The sequence below is a fragment of the Hemicordylus capensis genome, chromosome 4 (assembly GCF_027244095.1).
Source record: "Hemicordylus capensis ecotype Gifberg chromosome 4, rHemCap1.1.pri, whole genome shotgun sequence".
In the NCBI taxonomy this organism is placed as follows: domain Eukaryota; kingdom Metazoa; phylum Chordata; class Lepidosauria; order Squamata; family Cordylidae; genus Hemicordylus; species Hemicordylus capensis.
Genome location: NC_069660.1, coordinates 246581056 through 246607348, shown reverse-complemented (window position 1 = coordinate 246607348; position 26293 = coordinate 246581056). Strand labels below are relative to the sequence as shown.

Below are 26293 nucleotides of genomic sequence, written 5' to 3'. Positions count from 1 at the left end.
TTCAGGCTGCTCTTCTGTGAACTTAACAGACAGCAATAAGCAGCAGGCAATTCTCTACAGACAGGTCTCAAAAGTATTAATTTAGAATATGCTAAGGCTTTTTCTTTTGAATATGGCAGCAAAAAGAAAAAAAGAAAAAAGGACAAAGAAATGCAAGGGGATTTTAGGAGAAAGAAGTGCTCCCAAATCTGTATGTTCTTGCCAGACTTATAGGTGTTGCACCAAACAACTGGCAGACACTAAGGAAGTGCTAGTAGCAAGTAGGGAGCATGAGAGAAGAAGGCCTGCCTGACCTTTTAACAGAGAATCTCAATAGAGAATTCAAACAGCCTTGCAAATCATCCTGGGTCGGAGGCCTTTCTCTTCCTCTCCTCACTTGTGCAGCTACTGATCTCCTCCTCTCCTCTCTCCCATCCATGACCCATAACTTACAAAATCCACTGCTACAAGGACTCCAGGGTTAGGTGGTTTTAAAACGGGAATTTGTGAAGGATAGTCTTGTCAGTGGCTATCAATTGTAATGGTTATATGGAACCTCCAAGGTCAGGGCAGTATGCTACTGAATACCAGTTGCTGGGGAGCAACAAGGAAAAGAGACCATTATCTTCATACCCTATTTGGGGCTTCCCAGAGGCATCTGGATGGCCACTGTGGAAAGGAGGATACTGGACTACAGGAACCTTTGGTCTGACCCAGCAGGGCTCTTCTTATGTTCTTATAGCCTAACCACAGGGGGTTAGGTTCTTATAGCCTAACCACAGTTTAGCAGGGGGAGAGTAGCTGGCCCTATCCATCCCCAGCACAGTACTTCCAGTGACTGTTGCTGGTGTCTATCTTGTGTTTCTTTTCAGATTGTGAGCCCTTTGGGGACAGGAATCCATCTTATTTGTTTATTTATTTATTTGTTTGTTTGTTATTTCTCTATGTAAACTGCTTTGGAAACATTTGATGAAGAACAGTATATAAATATTTGTTGTTGTAGTAACGAAGCTGCCTTCCTCCAAATCAGATCTTTGGTCCATCTAGCTCAGTACTGTCTGCATCAACAGGCTGTGGTCCAATAAGGTTCCACACAAGAGCTATGGCCCTTTGCTACAGCAAAGCATCCACCTGTGCTACAGATTCCTGGGCTCCAGATGTTGCTAACACAACATACAGAGGGACAGTAGCAACCTGAATGAAAATGGCTGCTTGCAAGGAACCTTGCACAAGTTTTCACTGCACATTCATCATCATCATCTTTAAAAAACTGGCCCTCAAATATTAAAGTGATGAATCGCTATGGAGCCTGCAAAGAGCAGAAAAGCACTCATGGCAAGTTATCATATACTCATCCACAATCTGATGCCAGCCACAATTCATCCAAGCCCACCTGATAATGTCCACTACTACAACCAATGCTTTATAACTTGCATCTCAGCATTTTACATGAATGATGCTTGCACTGATTGAACTAATGAACTTTGTCCACTGAACTTTGATTTTATCTTACCGATAATGTGGTATGCAAGCCAGTAAGCTGTCAATTATTGGATCTAACCATTTTGATATACAGTCTAATTGCTCTTGTTGCATTTGGTGAGAGACGGGCTGTTTGTGAGTTCCAAGATGACATCTGTCAGTCAGGAGCTCATCCAGGAAAATTGCTGCTTTCACTAGGTAAGCAGTAAATTAATAGACTAAAAACGTAATGCTACCTTCAGACTCCAGAAGAGTCTGACTAATGTCACAAAAAAGTGAGGCGTGGAAGGCATGGGGATGGGAAGAATGTGAACATTTCAGATCATTTCCAGACACACCACACTGCTGAATGAAGTAGTAATAGTCAAGTCAACTAAAATCCTAAGTAGTTTCACTAAATCAATCAATCAATGCATGCACACACACACACCCCACACACACTGTTACCTGTGGGTCTTCCAACAGGAGGCAGCCAAGTTCATAGCAAGCATAGGGCTGAATATATAAGTTGTTTTGGCGGCACAGATCATCTTTAAGGGCTTGCTGAAAGAACTGTAAGAGAAAATTAATATATTCAGAGCACAGCAAAATTTTCAGAAACAAAACTAATCTTTACATTACATACACAAGTTCTCACCAGAATTTGCCATGATCTTCTTTTGTAAAACCTATTAATTTGGCAGCTCTTTCCAAATGAGTTCATGCTCCAACCCAAAAACTACATTGGAAAGAAGTTACCAGAGGTAGGGACAATGTTTTTATTGCAAGCTGTATGCTTGTCCGTTTGTAAGTCACTTCAGGTACAATGTAAATGGCAGAAAATGCAGGATGTGAGGGAAAAGCAGGATCTTGCTTCAACTGAGCAGCATGCAAGGAAGTGACCTCAGGAAAGAAGGGAGGCAGAGCTCTGCTTTCTTTCTCAAAGCAGTTATGTGCAAGGCAACAGAAAGAGGTGGGCTCTGAATAAGCACTAGTTCATTGAATAGAAAGGTGGGGTGGTGGGGGGAGGAGAACAGCCCTTCTGCCCCAACTTTCTTTCTCTAACAGTTCCTTGTAGGCTCTCACTTACTGTACTTTCTAAATAGGAATTGTTCTACACAAGTAACCTTGCATGCACAGAGTACTCCCTTGTTCAAAGAACAGGAAATCTTCTGCCACATACCTTTTCAAGAGACAAGATTGCAACCTCACTACCTCCTGCCTTTAACCTGTGGATGTGATATGCTTTCTTGTTAAGAAATAAAAGCCTTGAGTGAATTTTGTATATTTTTATTTTTACACTTGTTGTATCAGTTTTTGTTCTTTTTGTAAAATAACAACTCTTTCAAAATACTTATTAATTATTTATTATTATGCTATTTACACACAGTCTACCAGATGTTATTGACTGGATTTGGTACTTTAATTATCGGGCCCTTTCAAAGGGTCTAGGGCAACTAAAGAAAAATTAAAGATAACCTCATAGTATTCATGCTGTCCCAAGTAGTGTGGCCTTCTGTAGTTGATGTGTTGTAATTTCATTGATGCCCAAGGTGTCAAGATGGTGTTCAAGTTCTTTTGGTACTGCACCAAGGGCACCAACAACCATTGGCACCACTATTGTTTTCTTTTTCCAGAGCCACTCAATTTCAATCAGAAGGTTCTTGTATTTAAGTAATTTCTCTGATTGTTTTTCATTGTCTATCCCCTGGGATTGCAATATCAATGATCAGAACCTGATTCTTCTCAATTACTGTCAGATCAGGCATATTGCGCACTAAATGCCCATCGGTTTGTATTCGAAAATCCCAAAGGATTTTTGCCTCCTCATTTTCTGTGACCTGCTCAATCAGATAATTCCACCAATTCTTGCTTGCTGGCAATTTGTAATTCTTGCAAAAGTTCCAGTGGATCATCGCAGCAACTTTATTGTGTCTTTCCTTATAATCAGTCTGCACGATTTTCTTATAACGACATACAAGGTACTCAACCATCTCATCCACTTCCTTGCATAACCGACATTTACTGTCTTTCTGGGTCTTATCAATTTTTGCTTTTATAATGTTTGTTCGTATTGATTGTTCCTGGGCTGCAAAATTGAGACCTTCTGTTTCTTTTTTCAGTGTCCCCTTCTTTAACCACTGCCATGTTGTGCTATTGTTGACTTTCGATTGTATGTCATTAAAGAACTGACTGTGCAATGGTTTGTTGTGCTGTTTTTCTCATCAACTCCTCATCTGCTGTTTTTTGTATTCGTCCTTTGATTCCTTTATTTTCAACAGTCCTGTCTTACTCACTTCCTATAGCATTTGTTCTTGGCTTTCATTGATGTATTCCGCCAATGCTCACTTTTCTTCTTCAACAGACTGTCTGACTTGCAACATTCCAAATCCACCTTCATTTCTTGGCAAGTACAGCCTATCAGTATCACTTCTTGGATGCAGGGCATGATTGATGGTCATTATTTCCCTGGTTTTCCGATCCAGCGCATCCAATTCTGCTTGTGTCCAATTGACAATACCTGCTGTATATCAGATTACAGGAATTGCCCGTGTGTTGATTGCTCTGATAGTGTTACCACAATTAAGTTTGGACTTCAGTGTCTTTCTTACTCACCTGATATATTCCTTACTAACTTTGGTCTTCACTTCAGCATGCCTGATCTTGTCACTTTGGAGAATGCCCAAATACTTATATTCTCAGAGTCTCAGATGACAGACTCTTTATGTTGTTTCCATTTGGCATCTCAATTCCTTCACTAGTTGTCATTTTTCTATGATTTATTGCCAATATAGCACATTTGTCCAGTCCAAACTCCATTGCGATATCACAGCTATAAATTCTAACCGTATTGAGTAATGCTTTAGATCAGGCTTCAAATATATAAGGGATTGCACGACAAAACAGCAGCAAAATGGGTGAGACCGTGCAAAAATAATGGTAATGATAACAATAGGAATTGATAATACTCCCAAAACATACAGCACTATCAAAACTCTTGTTCATAAGAAGAATCCAACCTATACATTATTGTGACAAAATCCAAACACTTTCAATGTTGTGAAAATATCCATTGATGGGCAAACCCGGGAAATTCTCCAGCCCATTTCGAACATTCTTCATCAGAGCTGCAAAGCTTCCATTTCCTCCGAAAGTATTTTTTGGAGAGCTCTATCCTCCTACATCTCACTCCGGGAAAACAAATCATTCAATGACTCCACAATAAATTGTGGCTAGGGATGCTGGGAGTTGTAGTTCAGCAACATCTGGAGGGCCGCAGTTTGGGGAAGCCTGCTTTAGATTGTCCATGCAAAGAAGGTGGGAAAGCTTAACTGATGTTTTTGAAGTTTGGTATCCATGGTTTGTTTTGTTCAAGATAAAGGATAATGGAATTAGGGAGATTACAAAAAGTAAAGGCGACAATGAGTCTCCTTGAAATATTCAAGGAGAAATATATCTAATATGAACACATAAGCCAGTGACTCTTCATTATGGTGGTCCATGATGGACCACCCAAAGAATCTTCAGTCCAATGTTGTGTTAAAAGCTCAGATCCTGCATAATTGTAAGAAGAACTTCTGTGAAGTTTTGAATTCTGGCAAGCTTCAAAATCTTCCTTTAAAAACACACACACACACACACACACACACACAACCCTCTGTAATATCCAAGGATTTGGAAATGCTCTTTGATAGATTAAGAGCACAATTCTGGATTGCAAGCAGCACAAGCTTTAGCTGCAGAATAGTACCAGCACTAGAGCTGGAAAACTCCTGGTTATGCTCATATTTCAGCCCACAAGGTATTCAGGACTTTCTCTTCACCCTTCCAATCTAGTTGGGTCCTCTCTACTGAACACTGCAGACTATGGGAGAAACAGCTCAGTAGCATCCATTCCCTAGCTGTTGCATCTTACAAAATTCTGAACCCAACCGTGCTACGCAAAACTACACAGAAAAGATTCTGAATATTTTTTTGGTGTATCACCGATATGTTGAATGCTAATTCACAGGGATTGCTCTTAAAAAGATGCCAACATTTTATAATACACTTCCCCCCGACCCCATTCTTACTGTATTTATAATACTAATCTTACCTGAACAGCATCTTCAGTATTTCCTAAACATTTATGTATGGCACCAAGCAGCAAGTTCTTCAAACCAACAACAGCAGAATCATCAACTTCTTGGCAAGCTTCATAAAAACACCAAACAAGGAACAGGTTGAAGCACTGTGTTTACCATAGATAGATTTGCTTTCATTCCCCTACTGCTGTCCCAAGTGTTAGAATAATGGATCTCAAAATTGAGGTTAGCCTATTTAAAGGAAACATGGGGCAACATCCAAACTCCAGTTCCCTCAAGGATATAAAGAGAAGCCTACAAGTCCATGTACCTTCTCTCCTCTGATTCCCCCTTTACTCTCCCCATTGTTCTTAAGCTCAAAAAAAGAGCAGACAGTTTGGTTAGGTGACATAATTCTAAGGGAACCTGGGGGTTCATATAGTTTCTCCTCTGCTTAAAGACCAGTTACTGTACAGTTTGCATGTACTTGAATTTGAAGGTGTGTGGTGAGTTCTTTTTGGTCAATCAAGAGATGTATAAAGTTATGCCATTCGGCTTTCTCGGGCATTCAAATGCATGTGCTTGCAGTAAGCACTGCAAAAGCAAAGGAGGAAACTCACAGAAGAATCCCCCCCCCCAAAAAATATTACTAGTTTTGTAGCATACCCTGGTCACAGAAACCAATCTAGGAACATATACTCTTTTGTTCTGCTTTATACCAAGTCAGACCCCTGGTCCATCTAGCTCAATATTGTCTACACAGCGGCTTCTCCAAGGTTACAGGCAGGAGTTTCTCCCAGTTTAGAACCTTCTGCACGCAAGTGTTCTTTCTAGCACGGTCCCATCTCCTAAGGGGGATATCTTACAGTGCTCACATATAAAGAGAACCAGCATGGTGTAGTCGTTAGAGTGCTGGACTAGGACCAAGGAGACCCGAGTTCAAATCCCCATTCAGCCATGAGACTAGCTGGGTGACTCTGGGCCAGTCACTTCTCTCTCAGCCTAACCTACTTCACAGGGTTGTTGTGAGGAGAAACATAAGTATTTAGTACACTGCTCTGGGCTCCTTGGAGGAAGAGCGGGATATAAGATGTAAAATAATCATCATCGTCATATAGTCTCCCATTCTGCAAACCAGGGCCAACCTGCTTAGCAAAGGGGACAATTCATGCTTGTTACTACATGACCAGCTCTCCTCCTATGAACCTATGATCTTCCAGGAGTTCCTTCCTTCAGCATTAGACTGCTCACACCAGTAAGCCATTAGAATGAGCATTCAGACATGGAAGATAGTCAGGTGAGGCTGCATAAGAACTAGCTCTTAGTTCTTCTCATGCTACTTTGGATACAACCCAATGAAGTTACCCAATGAATAATTCAAATTTGCGTGGTCACACAAATGCCTTCTACATATTTACGGATGCCAGAACAATGCTGCCACCATGCAGGTAGCCTGCTGGGGAGAGCACCAGGGTTTCCAGGAGCCGCCATCACTGGATCAGTAAGCACCTACTTTTAAAGGTGCCATCTAGTCGCCACCCTTAAAAGCCTTTTAAAGACAGGATCCCCCTTTGCTTGTAAAGGGGAATCCTCATTGGATTCCCCTTTACAAGCATAGCCCCTCCAACTGTTGAACCAGTCCTTAATGCACCAGGCCCGGTCTGGTTCTATCACAGACCAAACTGCTTCTCCTGGAGGCCAGTTCGGTTCACAATCAAACCATCGAATTAGCCCAGTTGGTTGCAGCCCAGTTTGTGCACACCCCTAGACAGAAGCAGAGTCAAGCCACAGCCTAATACAAATGCCTCACTGGAAACAGGATAGGCATATTTTAACTCCATATGCCTTACAGTAATTGGCTCCAGCTCTAAAGAGATTCCCCTTGACTTCAATGAATCTTACATACACAGCAGCTAGAATTTGAAACATTAAAATCTTATTTGTGGTAACAGAACTTTTCAAAAGTAACTTCTAGTATAAATGAAATATATGCATAATAAGAGTTCAGAAACACAAACAATGGCACAAAATGGATAAAGTGCCAAGTAAGAAATTAATATAATGCATTATACATTTGTATTTACATGAATTGAGAAAGAACATTGACCACAGAAGTACATATGGAGAAAGTTTGTGTCAAACATTTCAGCCATGTGACAATATTGTGTGTTTTGTATAGGTCACAGAGAAATGAACTTTTGGAAGGCTGGGTTGCTGTCTTTGCCTCTAGATGGCTTTTCCAACCCTAAAACCACTTATGCAGGGCTAAAATGCAGCCTTTTTTTTTTTTTTTTAAAGGGAAAGGAAAGTGTAACAAAAAGCCTTCAGGCATCTCTATTTTTTTTTAATTCACAGAACTGTTCTCATAGCAATCTTATCTACACAGCTAAAAGCAAGAGTCAGTTGTCATTCTTAATCTGAATCTCTCCCTTCTCAAGGCAGAAAGCTTCTTCGGGGACCTGCAATAAATGATATCATCACTAAGATCAGCCTTGGCATCCAGAGAACATAATCTTCCACTAAAAACAGACTGTTCTCTCATGACAAGGCTGATTTTAGTAATGATGCACATTTTATTACTGTGAACTACATTAAGTTAGTCTTCAGGCACAGATGTTCCAAGGAAAAATAGACGAGAGCTGGTCTTGTGATAGCAAGCATGAATTATCACCTTTGCTAAGCAGGGCCCATCCTGGTTTGCATTTGAATGGGAGACTATATGTGAGCACTGTAAGCTATTTCCATTAGGGGATGACGCCATTCTGGAAAGAGTGCTTGCATGCAGAAGGTTCCAAGTTGGGAGAGACCCCCTGGCATCTCCAAGATAGGGCTGACAGAAACTCCTGCCTGTAACCTTGGCCGCTGCCAGTCTGCGTAGACAATACAGAGCTAGATGGATCAGTGGCCTGACTCTGCATAAGGCAGTTTCTTATATTCCTTTGTTCCTAACTTTAAATAACTAAAGGACTGGTAAAAGGAGTATTTTATTTGATTGGTCTCTCTCTTACATAGGAATACTGATTGTCAGCACTGCCTGGCAAAGGCTCTCCAAGTTTTCAGGCAGAAGTCTCTCCCAGCCCTACCTGGAGATGCCAGAGAGGGGACTTGGGACCTTCTGCATGCAGCTGTTCTTCCACTGAGCTATGAGCTCACCCCCTAAGGGGAATATCGTACAATGCTTATATGTAGTCTCCCATCCAACTGCAATCCAAGGTGAACCCTGCTTAGCAAAGGGGACAATTCATGCTTGACACCACAAGACCAGCTCAGCTCTCCTTCTCTTTCAAGGGTCTGCAAAACATAAAGCAGCGTGGCCAGCTGCCGCCCTGTCTCCATCTGCCTATGCCCCACAGCGGGGATTCCAAACACCAGAGTCTTTTTAGGATCGGTATTTGGACACCAAGTCATACATACTTGGGATAGGAGAGTGCCAACTTGAGAGCCAGAATGGTGCAGTGGGTAGAGCCCTGCTAACCTGGCAAAGAGGCACCTTGTTAACGTGGTGATTCTCTTTATTTAGCAGAGGGAGAGTAACTGGCCCTATCCACCCCCAGCACAGTACCTCCAGTGACTGTTGCTGGTGTCTATCTTATGTTTCTTTTAGATTGGAAAGGCAGTATAGAAATCAAATCAATCAATCAATAATCAGCATCATAGTAGTAATGGCACCCTAGGTGCAATTCCAAAACACCTTGAAGAGCATCTCAACACCATAGGGGCCACAGAAATCACCATCAGCCAATTACAAAAAGCAACTTTACTGGGAACAGCCTATATTTTGCGACAATATCTATAATAACAACAATATTGTTAATGAAATTCAATATTGATAATAAAATATTGATAATAAAATTCAGCCATCCCAGGTCCTTGGGAAGGACTTAATGTCTGGATAAAACAAATCAGTCAATAACACCTGTCTGACTGTGTAAACAAGAAATGATGATGATGATGAGTGTTGGACCTGGACAAGAGAGATCTGAGTTCAAACCCCCATTTAACCATGGAACTCACTGGGTGACTTAGGACCAGTCACATCTCTCAACCTAACAGGGTTACAGGGTTGTTGTGAGGATAAACATAACCATGTACTCCTCTCTGGGCTCCTTGGAGAAAGAACAGGATATAGATGTAATAATAAAATAAATAAAAATCAAGTATGTCAACAGTTAAAGCAGTGCAAGACCACAAAACAAAACAGGACTTTAGACGTGCTACTGCATAGGTTTAAAATCATGAGTCACAGATTCCATATCCATCCATTCTCTCTACCACTTCTATGGACATTGCTTACAAAGGGAGAGGATGTATTCACACAACTCACTGAATGTAAATAAATGGTGTCTTCAAAACTATTAGGAACCATTATTTTGGCTTGCAATCTTGCCAGAAGTATTTTAGAAATATAACTTCTTCCAAAGAGAGAGGGTACATAGAACTCCAAAGTTCATAGTGTTTTAAAGATATTAGCCAATTCCTAGTTTTTGTTATTTTAAGAACTTATAGTGTGTTAATTAGATGAGTAAGCCTGTTTCTGCCTTAAAATTGGCACAGAACAGCTAGTATTAATGACAGAAATGTGATAGGAAGATGCAAAACAAACAACAGTTAACACAGAAGATAAAAATCACATCTTGTACCTTGACTCATGTGCTGTAGGTTGGTGAAGGAACAGTTCGGAAGGGCTTTCCATAAATACAAGACTTCAATGGATGCCAGTATACAGAGCTGTTGGGTTGGTTTTTGCTTCCTAAACCTATCTGCCTGCGAACAACAACAGTAAATTATTTATATTTCCATTCTAGCCAAGGGCAAAACAGTATTCAGCACAGTTATGTACATAACAGAATTATACAACAGAACAAATTTAAAACTGCAGCTCTGTCACAAAAAATTATAATGATTCTTCAAAGATTGAAACTGAGTGAAAGGTTCTCCTGGAGCTTTTCTGCACAGGGCTCTTACAGCGCTTTTGCACACTGAGGCTTGGGATGCATTCAGATGGAGGCAGGATTTAGTCCGAATTCAGCACTGAGACCGCAAAGTAATGCTCATATAGCAAGCGGAATTATTCAGGTTTTATCTTTATGAATGGAGCTTAATTCAGAGAATCTGTGTCCAAAAATAGTTGCACTTTCTAAAACGTTTCCCTGGGATACTGTGACATTCTGCAGAGTATGCTTCTGATGCATGGAGAGACCCCACAGATAAGGCGGATCAAGATGAGATGGAGATGTGGCTTTATGAGTGTCTGCTGATATGATAGCACTCTGGGCAGACTTGTTTCCTGTGTCCTGGAATTATCTTCCATTTATTCATTTCTATTTTTTATCTTTAATTTTTAAAATTCTTCCTTCCTGAAAAGCTGGACTATTTTTTTAAAAAAATTAGTTTGCCATGGATCTTATGCAAGGCTGCCACATCTCTATAGCTAGCTACAGGGTTGTTGTTTCTCAAAAAACAGAAGTCAATGGAAAATTAGAAAAAAAGGCTGGCCATAGAGCTTTGAAACCAGGCACAGTTGTAGCACAAGATGTGGGACTCTGTGTATTAAATTTTAAGCCGATGGAGCAATGGATTGATTTTTAATAAATTTTTTATACAGGGAAGTTGTTTGGCTTTTTAAAAAAAATCCCCCCATCCTTCACAAGCCTGCCACCTGGTGCCCAGTTGCAGTCTTGCACAAGATCAACGGGGAAACAAAAAGAAAAGTGCAACACCCTCCCTGTCTAAAAAATTTATTTAAAATCAACCAACTGACTGGCCAGCTTCAAATTTAGAACACAGAGTCCTGCTCTCCTGTGCTACAACTGTGCCTGGTTTCAGGGCTCCAGGGCCAGCCCTTCCTAACTTTCCCCCCCTAATTTTCTATTGATGTCTATCTTAAAAAACCTTGTGGCTGGCTACAGAGACGGGTAGCGGCCTTGTGCAAGACCCACAGCAAATTATTATTTTTCTAAATGAGTCAAACTTATGATATTTTAAAAATAGTAAAGGTTTAAAAGAACGCAAAGTCACCACCACACATGCGCACATATCTGCTCCCCCTCTACCTGCACACTTGAAAAGGAAGGAGATGGTGGAACACCTGCCTCCTCTGTAAGTGTATTGGCCAAAAATGAAGGATGGCAGGTAGCGCATTCAGTATGAACAATCCCTGCTGGGGGAGGAAACAAAGAATGGTAGCCAAACTTCATAAGATACAGGAATATGAGCAAGGGGTCAAATTATGCCTGAAAGTGTTGATTTCCATTTATTTCCACTTTGACTACTCTCATTCTAAGTCGCCTGATATAAGACCACTTTCTCCCACACTAAAGCTGGCAGTCTGGAAAGGTTCCTATGTAGGAATAAAACCTACATATAGATTGTTAAAACAAAAAAACTAAGTGTGTCATCCTGGGTACACACACTGAGGGAGACAAAGCTAACTACAGATTTACTATTTGTATATACAGAGTGCAAATCCCATTTTGCAGGGGGGGGGGACAACTCAACAGGGCTTAACACCAATTTAGCTGTCCATTCCCCCCACCCCCCAGAGTTACATGGATCAAGTAATGGCTATTTTTCCTTTGCTGCCTCTTCAGTCTATAAGGCTAGATTTAGCTTTTCCAGTGTAATTCTGTAATCAGCTTCTATTCACATGAATATTCCTGTATCCGATATGAGAGGCATGGAAATCCTGGGCTCATGTGGATTCTCATAAGCTTTCCTCTTCCAAAGACGAAAATAATGTCCTAACCAGAACATACTGAATTCTACCAAGGATCTCTCCAAATCCACTATCTCTACCTGGATTGGAAGAGCAATACAGGAAGCTTGGTATAGAACAGTAACCCCTGCTAACTGGGGAAAGAGGAACTATTACAAGTGGCAATTCTATTATATTTGGCAGTAGAATAGCAACTGTCTTATCACAATTCAGCCCAGAATAGTGTCCCCGCTAGTGGCTACTGCTGGTGTCTTCCCTGAGTTTCTGTGATTGTGAGCCCTTGGGACAGATAACCTTTTTCTCATGTTCTTATTCTTTCTGCTACTTAAACTGCTTTGCGACCTTTTTTGTTGTTGTTGAACAGCAAAATAACACAACAAAACACCACCACAGATAGCAGTGGGGAGAGGCAAATGAAGGTGTGCAACCTTGAAGCTCACATGTCAGATACAGGAATACTTGAATGTACAGGATGAGTCAACTATATAGAAAAATATGTTGATAAGCCAAGCTGTGCTGCCCAGAGCCCACCATCTTTAAAAAGCTGAATAGAGATGGTCATTATGATAGTTTGAATAAGTCACCCTGGCCTAAGCTAGCCAGACCTTTTTGACTGAAAACTGTTCAATTTGATTGTTTTTTCTTTTAAAGAGCTTCTGAACTTCCTTGAATACATTCTGTGCCCCATTCACATCACCAGTGGCTCCTTGACACACTGTAATGAAGCAAAAAGAGAGAATTTTTCCCCTAACAATATAAAGACATGAGAAAGAAAAACGCAGACCTAAGATATCATGCACACAGAGCAATACTGCATGCTGACAAAAATCTAGTCTCATCAATACAAGCAGCAATCCACACATTGCAAAGAACATTTTGGAAACTACTCTGAAGTCTAGGGCCAGGATCCAAAACGTTGTGCAATTAATTCCGTATGCTTTGTTCTTATGTTTCCCAAACAGCAGTTCTCCAGTGTCAAATTGCTTTTGAAACTGGTGGGGAAGAAATATTTTCTGAACTTATTTTCATATATCAATATGGCATTGGAGGGAAAAGAAATAAGGTCTGCTGTTGAGAGAAAAAGCAAGTTTACCTAAAGTGACACTAAAGATTCTGGCCCATGAGGCTGCTCTAAAGTAGCATGGTCACTTTCGTCATCCCTAAAAACCTGGCTCTTAACTCTGACAACTCAGCTACAAATTCACACACGTTTGTCAGTATTATCATTAGGGATGTGCACCAAATTGCTGCGGAGCACATCCAAGGGTAGCACGGGGTCCCCTGAAGAGGAGGTGGGCAGGTCCTACTAGCCCATCTTCCAAGCCCCTGCCAGCCCACCGCGGCGCTATTGAATGTAGGCATGTGCCAATGCTGTGTGCCAACTGGGGCTTAGGGGATGGGCAGATAGGACCTGTCTGCCTCCTCTTAAGAGCAGCCCACACCCCGTGCCAAAACATTTCGATGCCAGGGTCTCCAAAGAGGCGCTGGAACGCTTCGGGCTCATCCCTAATTATCATTGCTGCTGTGCAGCATCAAGACTAAGCTTCTGCTCACAGAAGGACATTCCACTCGTGGAAGGGGTGAGCAATGATTTTCACATATCCCCCCACCACACACACACACCAAAAATGTCTCTGAGGTTTCCTCAGAAACACACCGGGGCGGGGGGGGGGCTACAGGAGGAGGCGGCAGGTGGAGGGGAGGAAAGCTGGTCTTGTGGAAGCAAACATGACTTGTCCTCTTAGCTAATCAGGGCCCACCCTGGTTGCATATGAATGGGAGACTTGATGTGTGAGTACTGTAAGCTAGTCCCCTCAGGGGATGGAGCCGCTCTGGGAAGAACATCTAGGTTCCAAGTTCCCTCTCTGGCATCTCCAAGATAGGGCTAAGAGATTCCTGTCTGCAACCTTGAAGAAGCCACTGCCAGTCTGTGCAGACAATACTGAGCTAGATGAACCTATGGTCTGACTCAGTATATGACAGCTTCTATGTTCCTTCTCCCCTATGCGCAAGCTGAAATGCTTCCATGGATAGGTGGTTCATATGGATGCTGCCCACTGATATTACATTAATGTTGCGATAGCTCTAGAGATCTAAAAGAACAGCTTACAGAATGTATAACCTTAAAGCAGTGTGGAGTAAGCGACTAATTTTCATGCAAAGATATGCTGCTACCATATACAAATCAATGCATTCATTTGTCTGACACATAAGCATGCTATTGACATAATTATACTTCCCTGCTGTTAAATAGGCATAGTAGCACTGGGACCATCTTGATTCATTTTTTAGACGTTCAAAGGATTCAAATGCATCCTTGAAATTCATTTCTATCATGCTACACCAGCCTAGAAGAACAAGCAAAGTTTAAGCATAGAAAAGAGACTGATTTTGCATGGTATAAGCACAGCTACAACATAAGTAAAACAAGAATAGAACATTTATTCACCCAGGCTTTTAATTAGATTTATCGTTTTAAATAATTTTAATACTGGGTTTTAAAAGTTTTTTATCTTTTAAATGATTGTAATTGTTAATTGATTTAATGTTTTAAATGATTTTAATTGTAAACCGCGCAGAGATGCAAGTTTGGGGCAGTATAGAAATTTATTTTTAATTAAGAAGAAAAAAGAATGACTATGTGGAGAAGATGGGATTTACCACTAACTAGGGGGCTGAATGAATCTGGATTGCTCAGAGTAAATGGTAGCACAAGGTCTTTTTTTTTTTGGTCTGTTTCAGAAATGAATGGAAGCAGCTTTGCAGCAGGCAACTTTGCCAGCCATATGCAGCCCTCTGTTGTTTCAAGCAAAAGCGGCATCTTCTGTCTGAAGGACTCTGCAACGTGCAATACGTTGCACTTTTAATAACAGAGAGTTGATCACATAGAAATGCACCACTTTCTCCTTTTAGCTATACGAGACAGTCTATATTCATTATAAATATCTTCTATACAAGATTAAATAAAAACTATAATTTGTAATGTGACCGTGACCCATTTATACACTTGCAAAAGTTGGGAGAAATTTTTCCCCTTTACTAATGAAGGAATTCTATGCACACTTGCTTTCGAGTAAGCAAAACATACTTGCTTACTCCGAAGTAAAATTTTATATACACACCGTCACCCCTGCTGAAACTCAGAGGGGAACTTTGAATGACTGACATGTGGTAAGAGGTCTGGGGTTAAGAATCTTCAGGGGTGTGGGGGTGTGTGTGTGTGTGTGTGTGTGTGTGTGTGTGTGTGTGTGTGATATTGTTGGGTAAGGCTTGTAAGATTATATGATTGCATTCATATCTTTTCTATTCATATCATATTCATATCCATCTTATTTATTTATTATTTCTCTGTGTAAACTGCCCAGAGCCATTTTTGGAAGGGCGGTATAGAAATCGAATAAATAATAAATAATATATAATATCTGCATTCCTTCAATCGTTTTCAACAACCTCACAGCAACCTATACCTTTATTTTTGAGGTGTAGGTGTGAATGAAGGAAACATGTATTTCAAAGATTTTTGTGCTTCAATGGTCATTTAAACATGGTAAAGCAACAGTTTTTTAAATATGCCTTTAGATTGTTCACCCCCTGAAGATTATCCATGATCATATGTTTTTCATATACAGAAAATGCAATAATAAAAGGATGCTTCCAATAATCAATTCTGAATCTATCTTAATATAATCATGTTTATACCCAAACTCAATATTGTCCAAATATTAGTAGCAGTAAATATATATTTTAAAAAATCTTCTTAATGTATACCAATTTCATATAGGCAGACATGTTGAATCTCCCTCTGATCAGTTGCAAATTCCAAAGCAGTATGAAAGGAGGTCAAGGCACTGTTGATTTGACACTAAAGAAAAAGAAGAAGACATGTTCTTATCAAAATATGAATGTAAAGAGAGAGCTTTACAGATCACAGTTCAAGACTCTCTCATAGTTCAGCAGCTAGAAAATGTTTTAAGTATAGCTAACCGGCAAAAAATAATCACGTATGCAGAAACCTTCACTATCGGCTAATTAATTCCATCTGGGTAATTCAGTCTACATCTCACCGTCACATTGTCAGGTCACAATGCTGCAGAAGCAACAGCTGGGAGTATTTTCTCTTTATGTGATTCTCAAGCTACAGGAGCCATCAGGGTCTAAAGTTGGCAACCCTATGCCCCTTTGGGCATTATCCCCAACCCCCTAACTTTTCGATCCTTGAGCAACACTGTTTCCATGATGCCCCATTCTTCAGGATCCTCCCCAACTACATAGCATGCTGTTACTCTGTAGATAGGCTTCCCCAACCTAGGGCAATTAGCCTTGAAGTGCCCCACTTCTTCACAGTGGTAGCAGGCTCTCCCTTTAAAAGTGGGCAAATCTGCAAATATTTGGGGCTCTTTTGTGCTCAATAGGCAGGGAACCCTTCTCTCGTCTGGTAGGGGCTTCCTCCCACCCACCTTTTTGGAACCCCTTGCTCCCACTGTCAAAATGGAGGGTTCTCCTTTCTGAATTGTTTCGGTTAATCAGTTGATCTGCAATTGCAGCAGCCTGGAAAACATCCTTTGGGGCTTTAGCCCACAGTATCTAAGCCTTTTCTTCAGACCTCTCTCTCCCACCTGCTCTTCTCTTAGGTTCATATCTTTTGCCCTCCTACTTGCTCTCCCTCTTTCCTTCAACACTCTTCCCTGTTTCTGGTCTCTTTACCCTCTGGTAGGTGCCCTGCCTTCTAGGGTCTCCTCCTAGGCTACTCTCCAATCATTAGCTTGCTTCATAAATCCCCACCTTCCACTAGGCCTGTGCTGGAATCCACCCAAAACCAGAAGCTCTGATAAGAATGCTGCACTTGGACAACATAAAATTTGCCGATGCAAGAGCTACTCAAACTGATTGGGAAGAGTTAATAGGTGATGCATCCTTTCAGAGGAAAGAAACATAAAATATTTTTTTTTAAAGTACTTGAGGAAGCACTTATTGCTGCTCTTCACTGCACAAGATGACCAGTTGCATATCTTCCAATAGGCATCACAGCTTGGAAGCTGCTGCTGTTCAACTGCAAAAAGAGAGGAATAGGAAAAACGTAAGTGAAGGCAATCACTTAAGTTTTTTCAAGTCCTCCCCTTTTGCAAAGTTGAACAGTAGCAGTTCCCAAACAGCTATGCCTGTCTGTTTCTGGTCATGAAGTAAGAAGCAGAGCAGGAATAACTAAGCACAGGTCAACATAATGAATTCTATGAATTAAGCAACACAGACGAGATAATAGTGGAGAGTGCTGCCAATGAACTTTAGCTATCACAAAGCCCTGATTGAATGAAGATAATCCAAGACTGGTCTAGTATAAGTCATTTAGGCACTGAGGCTTCAGTGCAGACCTAACAAGGATTCTTCTTGCACCCATTTTAGCCCCCAACCACCACTAATCATAGTCTAAGGCAGGAAAAGGCAACCTTGGCTCTCCAGCTCTTGTTGAACTACAACTCCCATCATCCCTTGTCACAATAAATTGTAGCTTGGGGATGATGGGAGTTGTAATTCAAGAACAGCTGGTGAGCCATGGTTACCCACCCCTGCTCTACGGTTAGTGAAAGCTGCCATGTGTCCAACGGAAGATGCTAATTATTACGATAATTACCTAAAATAAAGCGACAGATTTTTCATATCTAAAATCTAGAACAGAACATGGTTTTTCTGTGCAAAAGGGCTTGCACCTAGAAGTATGGCCACAGGCCTCCTGAGAAACAAACAACTAGCTCAGTGCATTCAGTGGGACCTCTATCCTCCCCTCTCTCTATGTAATAATAGCCTTCACGCCCATGCTTCAGTATGAACAGCTTAAATGCAGAGCAGTATCAAGAGTAGTTTGCAGTGTAAACTGGGGTGGGAGCAGGGGACTGTGAAACTTGTTGAGCATGTATACACACCACACACATAACCCTCTTCTGTTCCTAAAGGGACTGTGAAACTCACGTCTAACAACAAGCAGTATCACATGTACCAATCTGAGACAACTTTCTCGGAAAAGCATGTACACTCCCCAAGCAGGGATGTGTGAACTGGTCCAGTTCAAACAGGACCAACCCTCCCAAAGGGGGAGCTGGTCTGAGTTTGAACTGGACTGGTTTGGGGAGCCACACCGGATTCCCCTTTACTCGTAAAGGGGCAGAGGATCTCCCTAGAGTTAGAAGGTGCAGGAGGGGAGTCAGGGCTACTTACTTTAATCAGTGGCAGCTCCCCCTTCCCACATGCCTCCTCCAGAGAAGCCCTGGTCAGCTGCGGCCTAGTTTGGGCCTCCACGGACGTGCAGAGACGCCCAGAGTCATCCAGTGAGTTTCACGGCTAAATGGGAATATGAACTTGGGTTTCCGCAATTCTATAAGGAATTAGTGTTGTCTCTGTTCCCAGCAAAATGCTCCAAGGCCACTCTCAGCCAGCCAAGGTGTCATTGGTGCCACACACCATTTGGATTTAGCAAAAGCTGTCTGTACACTTCTGGGATTTTAGATTATAAGGTTTACCCTTTCCCACTAAATGGTCATCTCTCTGGCCCCACCTTTGCAAACCCCACTGATACCAGAGTAAGGATGACCAGAGGGGCAGTGACACTGCAAGCCTGCCCCAGTCCCTGAGGTCCTGCACATGCTGAAAATATCCCATTAAAGCTATTGCTCCATACAATATTGGAATGATTAACCCCAAAGTACAAAGTCGTGCATGCTATTTGGATGAGTGGGAGGAGATGCATCCTATTTTCTCTCTATAGACGTTGTCCCTAGATGATCTCATGAACTCTCATGGCTTTCAGTACCATCTATATGCTGATGAAAGCCAGCTCCACTTTTCCACCCCAGGACATCTTCCATCTATCCAGTCTCATATCTCTAACTGTCTTCACATTTCTGCTTGAATGTTTGATCATTGTCTCAAATATGTTTAGGACTGAGCTCCTCATCTTTCCTATCAAGCCATCCTCTTCTTGTACTTTTGCCATATCAGTGCTACCACCTACCCTGCTAAACAGGCTCAAAAGCTTGTTTTTATCTTGGACTTTTCTCTCCCCTTCATCATTCCCTATATCTGGTTTGCAGCCAAGACATGTTGCTTCTCCTTCCACAAAACTAGAAAAAAACAAAACAGGCCTTCCTCTCTGATCCTTCAGTAATAACGGCAGCATTACACCCGGGTGCCCAGCTGGCTACCATGGTCAGGGGTGCCTTTGTACAGCTTTGGCTGGTACATCAGCAGTGCCCTTTCCAGGAAGAGACAGACTTGGCCACTGTTACTCACAGCTTGGTCACACTGTGTCTTGATTAATGCAATGCTCTCTAGATAGGGCTGCCCTTAAAAGATTATCCAGAAACTGCAGCAAGTGCAAAATGGAGCAGACAGGTTGCTACTAGGACCACCTGGTTGATTTTATCCTCACCATACTGAAAGAGCTGCATTGGTCTTTGAGTAGGAGAGGATGATTGAGACCCTTTGCACATTTATAGCCTGCTCCCCATTTCTTGTGGTTCAAACACTGATTATGTCAGCTGTTTTTAAAGGGTTTAAAAAAAAAAGAGGTGTGATTGCAGCTTACTGTTTGTTACTATAGCTGCATAAGGCCTGAAGGCAAAAGGCAACTTTATAAATACAAAAGTAAACATTATGACAGAAATTCACCTAGATGTTTTTTCTGAAATCTCACCAGCAAGACAATCACCTAGTTTCTATAGGTTCAGTTAAAACCAAACAAAAACCCTAGAGTACTCCTCTGAGCTGAAGAGAGATTTCCATTCCCTTATTTCCGTTTCCTTTCTTGATGCAGTAGGCGCTACTAGCAAGAATCAACCACAAACCCCAGCTTAACAGTACAAAGGACATAACATGCAGTGTTTAGTCAGTGGGCAGCAGCCAGGCTAGTCATGACCAAGTGCCACTGAAATCAATGGGCCTTAGTTGGTCATCAATCATTTTTCTCATTGATTTCAATGGTGCTTAGACACAACTAACTAGCTTGCATGCTTTGCTTTAGATTTACCTGAAGTAAATGATGAGCGGCCAATCACCAAAGTAAGGTAGGTCAGCCACTAGCACCTTTGATTACAACAAAACTTTGACAGAAAAAGAAAACAGCGATGCAAACTCTTCGTTTGCCACTTTGCCTCAACTCTACTTTTGAGTGTTCAAAAGGCATTTCAAGCTAGGACATGGAGCTGAATGTGAAGAAAGCTCTTCTCAGGACACAGGAGTGGTGGATGATGGGTTCAGAAATAAGCAATATGAAGTTGCAGGAAGAAGATAGCGCTGTATACCAAGCCAGTGGGATATAGTTTGCTAGAATGCTATGTACTTTGGCAAGATCATCAAAGTAGCTCAGTTTGGGAGAGCCACCGTGGTGTAGTGGTTAGAGTGCTGGACTAGGACTGGGGAGACCCGAGTTCAAATCCCCATTCAGCCATGAAACTAGCTGGGTGACTCTGGGCCAGTCACTTCTCTCTCAGCCTAACCTACTTCACAGGGTTGTTGTGAAAGAGAAACTCAAGTATGTAGTACACCGCTCTGGGTTCCTTGGAGGAAGAGCGGGATATAAATGTAATAATAATAATAATAATAATAATAATAATAAATTATTTACATTTAATGCTGAAGTAGCTAGTAAGTTTCCAGGGAGTATACAGAATGCAAAATACAAAATGGTACAGAGGCTGAAGATTTCTATTCTAAAGATTCAGAGCAAAATATTATGGGGCCTACAGTAGAACAGTTCCGTTGCCTAAGCCAGGGGTTCTCAATGTTGGGTCCCCAGATGTTATTGGACTTCAACTCCCATAATCCCCAACCAAAGGCCACTGGGGCTGGGGATTATGGGAGTTGAAGTCCAATAACATCTGGGGACCCAACGTTGAGAATCCCTGGTCTAAGCAACAGGGAATCGGATCAGAACAAGCTAACAGAAAACTTCAACAAACTGGGAAGGGATAAAACTTCTCATAACTAGATAAAGCAAATGTCTTCTCACACATGATATAATATTAAGCACCAGCAGTTAAGTGTCAGAAGCATTTCCTTTCTGTTCTATACTATTTCAGAGCAGTTCATTTATTCTCCCACACGGGGGCAGGAAGACTCTGAACATAGAAGAGTTAATATCACTACTAGCAGAACAGTAGGCCAATACAGTATGACAGAAGTGCTATCCTATTTCCACAAAAATTCCCAATGAAAGGCTTTATTTTGAAATATATACACTATGCATTTTGGAGATCTTCTCTGTTCCTATGAACACTAGAAACTGGCTGTTTATTTAAAATAAAAATCCCAAAATCTAGGATAGCTATCATATGCTAGGCACAAAGTCCCTAACCCCTATCTTTTTGTCTATAATATGGTTGATATGTATCCTAAAGGTCACCTACACAAACAAGATTTTTAAAAACACTTTTTCCCTCTGAAGTGGCCACTGCTTTATTGCAACAGTTTAGATTTAAATAATACCTTGCAGAATTGAATAGAGAAAGTTTTACAGTACCTCTAAACGCTGTATCCTTCCCTTGAAAAACATAAAGAGAGAAGAATTGGGATAAGCAGCTTCTTTTTTCTGAAGAATCTCTTTAGCCTCTTGCAATCCTGCTTTGGTATCACTGCCATCCAAAGCAAAAAAAGGACGAACCACAGTGTGGTACCACAGCAAGGCTAATCTAGAAGTACATATAAAAAAAACACGTGCATGAAGATATCTAGCTCCCTGGTTAGGAAATACTGACACAAGATTAGAACATAAGAACAGCCTTGCTGGATCAAGCCATAGCTTAACTAGTCCAACATCTTCTTTTCCATAGGGGCTAACCAGATGCCTCTGAAAAGCCCACAGGCAGGAGATGAAGGCATACCCCTTCCCTACCACCACTGCTCCCCTGCAAATGGCATTCAGAGGCATGCTACCGTTGAACCTGGAGGTAGCATATAGCCATCAATGGACTTGTCGTCCATGAATGTGTCTAATCCCCCCTTTAAAGCTATCCAAGTTAATGGCCATCACCAGATTCCATAGATTAATTATGTGCATAATTAATTTACACAGTTATATAAAATGTATAAAATATACATTTTATTTCAATCACAGAAAGAAAGGATATTTGCACGGTAAATTCTTTAACGCAAATTGCCCTTTTTATATTTCTGAGTTCACAATCCTACAACAACATATGTGTAGGCAGGCTAGAAGTGTGCACACCAGGAAAAGTGTTTCAAACATTTCTCTTGCAGTTGATCACCTGTTGGAACACGAATGCCACTTTTGCACTTAAAACCAACCATGTGATCAGCTAGAGTAAAAGTTTTCATCACAGTGCTGGCAACTTCCGGTCATATCCGGAAAATGGGGGCAACAGGGCGGCAGGGAGGTAAGCTGCCATCCTGATGGGCTTTTCAAAAAACGGACGCCGGTGGGGGGAAAGCGGCGGGAGGGGTAAGTGCACCCTGCCCCACTCTTAAAGCTGGACACCCCCCGTTGCCAAACCGGCAGAACCGCCAGTTCCATGCACATCCCTACTAGACAACTCAACATCAGGGCAGGGGAGTGGTGGACACCAGGGGGGGAAGCAGCAGGAGGGATAAATGCACCCTACCCCCTCTTAAAATTGCTCCTCCGCTGCCTTCGAGCCCCCTGCCGCGGCTCCGTGTACTTCCCTATTGTCTAGAACAGGGTTTCTTAACGTGTGGGTCCCCAGATGTTATTGGACTTCAACTCCCATAGTCCCCAGCCACAGTGGCCTTTGGATGGGAATTATGGGAGTTGAAGTCCAATAACATCTGGGGAGCCACACGTTGAGAATCCCTGGTCTAGAAGGAAAACAGGGCCTTCATCCAGAGTCACATATGCACTTCAATGTGGAAATGTGTGTACTGTACTAGTGGGCATTCCTCTCTACTTTAAGGAAAAGGCAGTCCTAGTTGCACATCTCTTTGTGAACAATGAGCTGTTACTCTACAGAAACAAACTGGAGGGCATCTAGGGCTCCTAGCTGGGACACAGGGTCTGAACACAAAACCAACAGCAAAAAACTGAAGGGAAATTTTAAAAAGGACACAGTACTGTACTCCCAGTTCTTACAGTGGGAGCTCTGATACTAAGAGACATGGAGATTATTCTTACGACCGCCAAAAAGCAGGCTAAGGGAGCCTATCCCGCTTTTGGGAGGTTGTGTGCTGCAACGGGAGCCACGCAGCTCCCAGCAGCAAACTCCACTAATTCCCCCTGCCCTTAGCCCAGGTTAGCGGAGCAAGTGCTCCGCTAACCCAGGGTTTTGTGGCCGTATGTTGCTATGGCATGGCTCCGCGGCACGGCAACATATGAGAAGACCCCCAGCCAGGAGGCTGCAAGCAGCCTCCCGGGCTCGGGGGGCTGTCCAGGATGCCCTGCGCACTCATGCAGGACATCTTGGAACTTCCGGGGGCCGCACGGCCCCCAATCCCTGCAGCCCATGCATGTCATGTGGGCGGCCGATCCAGCCACCAAGGGCTTCCTGCCTGCTCGTCTGCAGGGAGAGTGGGCTAAGCCCGCTCTCCCTGCTAACCTTCTCGAGGCAGGTCTCACTGTGTGAGACCCACCTCATGGTGTCTGATTTTTCTGTAAAGTCCATTGATTAACCTGGCTGCAGTATGAACTAACATGTCAATCAGATTACTAAGTCAGCATTCTCTAAACAGAAACAAGTTGGTAATGTACTCTAGGTACTTACTGGTAGAGTGTACAAATAGCACTGCAACTATGCAGCTAGCAGAAAAATGGCTAAACTACTAACAAAAGCAAGTGTTCCCTACAAATGTGGAGGTATAGGTCAATGTTTTAACACTAACTTCAACAGGACACATGCTGCACACATAGTGGGCAGTTCAAATGTCACTGGAACCATGTAATACCAAGTCTTGAAAGCATGTGTGGCTCCCTCCACTGCCCTTGAAGTAGTCTGAAGAATTATACTTCCAATTGTGGTTAGAAACAAACCAAATTTGGCCATAATGTCTGAAAAGGGACAGCTTCTCCGTTGCTGCCCCGAGGCTTTGGAATGCACTCCCTAGTGAAATAAGAGCCTCACCATCTCTGACAATTTTTAAAAAGTCTTTAAAGATGCATCTGTTCACCCAGGCTTTTAACTGATACTGTTTTGATTGTTTTTAATGTTGTTTTAGAATATTGTTTTAAAAAAAATTTAAATTGTGTGTTGAATTTTTTGTTTTTGTTTTTAACTAACATTTTAATGTTTTGTCTTCTTGTAAACTGCCCAGAGACGTAAGTTTTGGGTGGTAGAAAGATGTGTAAAATAAATAAATAAATAAAAATAAAAGGCCAATCTTGGTTTATTCTAACCAAAATGCTCAAAATAAACCAATATATGTACGTAAAACCTTTAAAGAAGGTTCCATCTCAGTTTGATTCAAGCATTTTGCTTAGAATAAACCAATATTAGTCAGTTTGGACATCATGACCAATCTTCCTAACCACAGCTGCAAGTAGAATTCTTCAGGGGCTCATGCAGGCAGGAGAAGGGCAAGCCAATGCTCCCGAGACTCAGAGACATTGTACGGAGCCAATATTTAACCATGGTTCTGGGTGACGACTGAACCAGTCCAGTATTTCACCGCAAACCAAAGATCCTTTGCAAGTGGTGACTAATATACGTAAATGTTACCTCAGCGTAATGTCAAAAAAGAGTCAATTGAGGGGAAATTGTGGAGAAAGGGAAGCAAAGTAATTGTGCATGCACAACTATCCTTTCCACTGAACTGAATGGGGATGCCTGCATGCAGGAGTTCTGTTCACTGGATGAGGCTCCAGCAGTTTGCCAAAAGTATTCCAGCTCCAGCAGTTTGCCAAAAGTATTTGTAGTTTGCCAAAAGCATTCAAACTGGTGCTTAGTGATGCTTACAAGTAAATAGGAAAAAACCCAAATTAATTCTGTAAAAGCTTATTACAAACATAAAAATATTGTTAGATCTCTACCAAAGCTTCAACCTCCTGAGGGTTTTAAGAACTGCTCATTTCATTTAGCAGTTCTCTTAAGAATTTTTATTCAATAAGAACCACTTGATGGCACCACAACATTCTAGAATTAAAAGCTCCCATCATTACCATCTGCAGTTTCATAAACCATGGCATGTCAAGCAACAACTTGCCCTTAGTTTTACCTGCTGATGTTTCCACCCAACACAACATGACTGTTTCCTAGCTTACTTTGGCTTCTTGTTTACTTACTTTCAGTACTATATTATCTACCAAAGCATTGGAATATAGCTACTCACGTAGCTAAAGGGGCCTTCATGTCCTTACTTTCACTTGCATACATCAGTGAAGAAAGCCCCTGTAGGCGGTCTCCAGGAAAACCCAGCAGGTTGATGATTTTGAGCAGGTTTGGGGGCACCATGGATATGCAAAGGTGAAAAAGTCCATATCCAAAGCTAACAGCACCTTTCAGTCTGTTTAGTGAATCCTCCGTTACACCTTCTGTAGCAATATGATTATCATTTGCAGCATCAGAAGTCAAGGATTCCTGAGTTATCTTCTTCTGATATAATTCCTGAAGCATATTAATGTCTGCATAGCACTTATTGTAGATTTTCCAAGCTTTTCTAAGGATCCACCCACCTTTTATATATGCTGAGAAAAGAAAAGAAAGTTCATTAAAAGCAAAATGCTTTTTCCCAAATGGAAAAAATACAGAGTAATGGTACCAGAACATATCCATTCATACTGAACAATATTATAGCTATAGTAAAAAAAAGAAAGAAAAAAGGATTTAGAACACAAAGAAATTTTCCAACTTACATAAGTACTCAAAATGAAGATTTTAAAAGCAGAATATACACACAAGAAGGTGCCACTATAAAAAAATCTCCACATGATTAGGAGGCACATGGTACCGTGAAGAAGCTGTCACTGGTTTCCCAAGGACTCCACCTAATGTTCTGCCAGAGGACCCAGAACAAATATGAAGGAATGCATGCCTCCCACAGAGAGAAGACTATGTACTGTGCAAGCTTGTTACAAGTGTAAATCATTAAAAATAGTTAAATCACTAGCCATCCATTCCCAATT

The 26293-nt window shown here is 41.6% G+C and overlaps 1 protein-coding gene across 4 annotated transcripts in view; it reads right to left on the bottom strand.

Annotated features, from left to right (window-relative positions):
- TTC39C (tetratricopeptide repeat domain 39C) overlaps positions 1-26293 on the bottom strand; it is an 80040-nt gene that overhangs the window by 6616 nt on the left and 47131 nt on the right. For all 4 annotated transcript variants that reach the window (XR_008305430.1, XM_053242493.1, XM_053242494.1 and 1 more), the window contains 8 exons: positions 25501-25855; positions 21728-21896; positions 15988-16081; positions 14463-14567; positions 12825-12937; positions 10145-10268; positions 5537-5634; positions 1909-2013 (listed from right to left, as the gene is read on the bottom strand). Coding sequence is in view for 3 of the 4 variants with exons in the window: in XM_053242493.1 (XP_053098468.1) it covers positions 1909-2013; positions 5537-5634; positions 10145-10268; positions 12825-12937; positions 14463-14567; positions 15988-16081; positions 21728-21896; positions 25501-25855 (1163 nt within the window). In the remaining variant the exon portion in view is untranslated. The remainder of the gene's footprint in view (positions 1-1908; positions 2014-5536; positions 5635-10144; positions 10269-12824; positions 12938-14462; positions 14568-15987; positions 16082-21727; positions 21897-25500; positions 25856-26293) is intronic.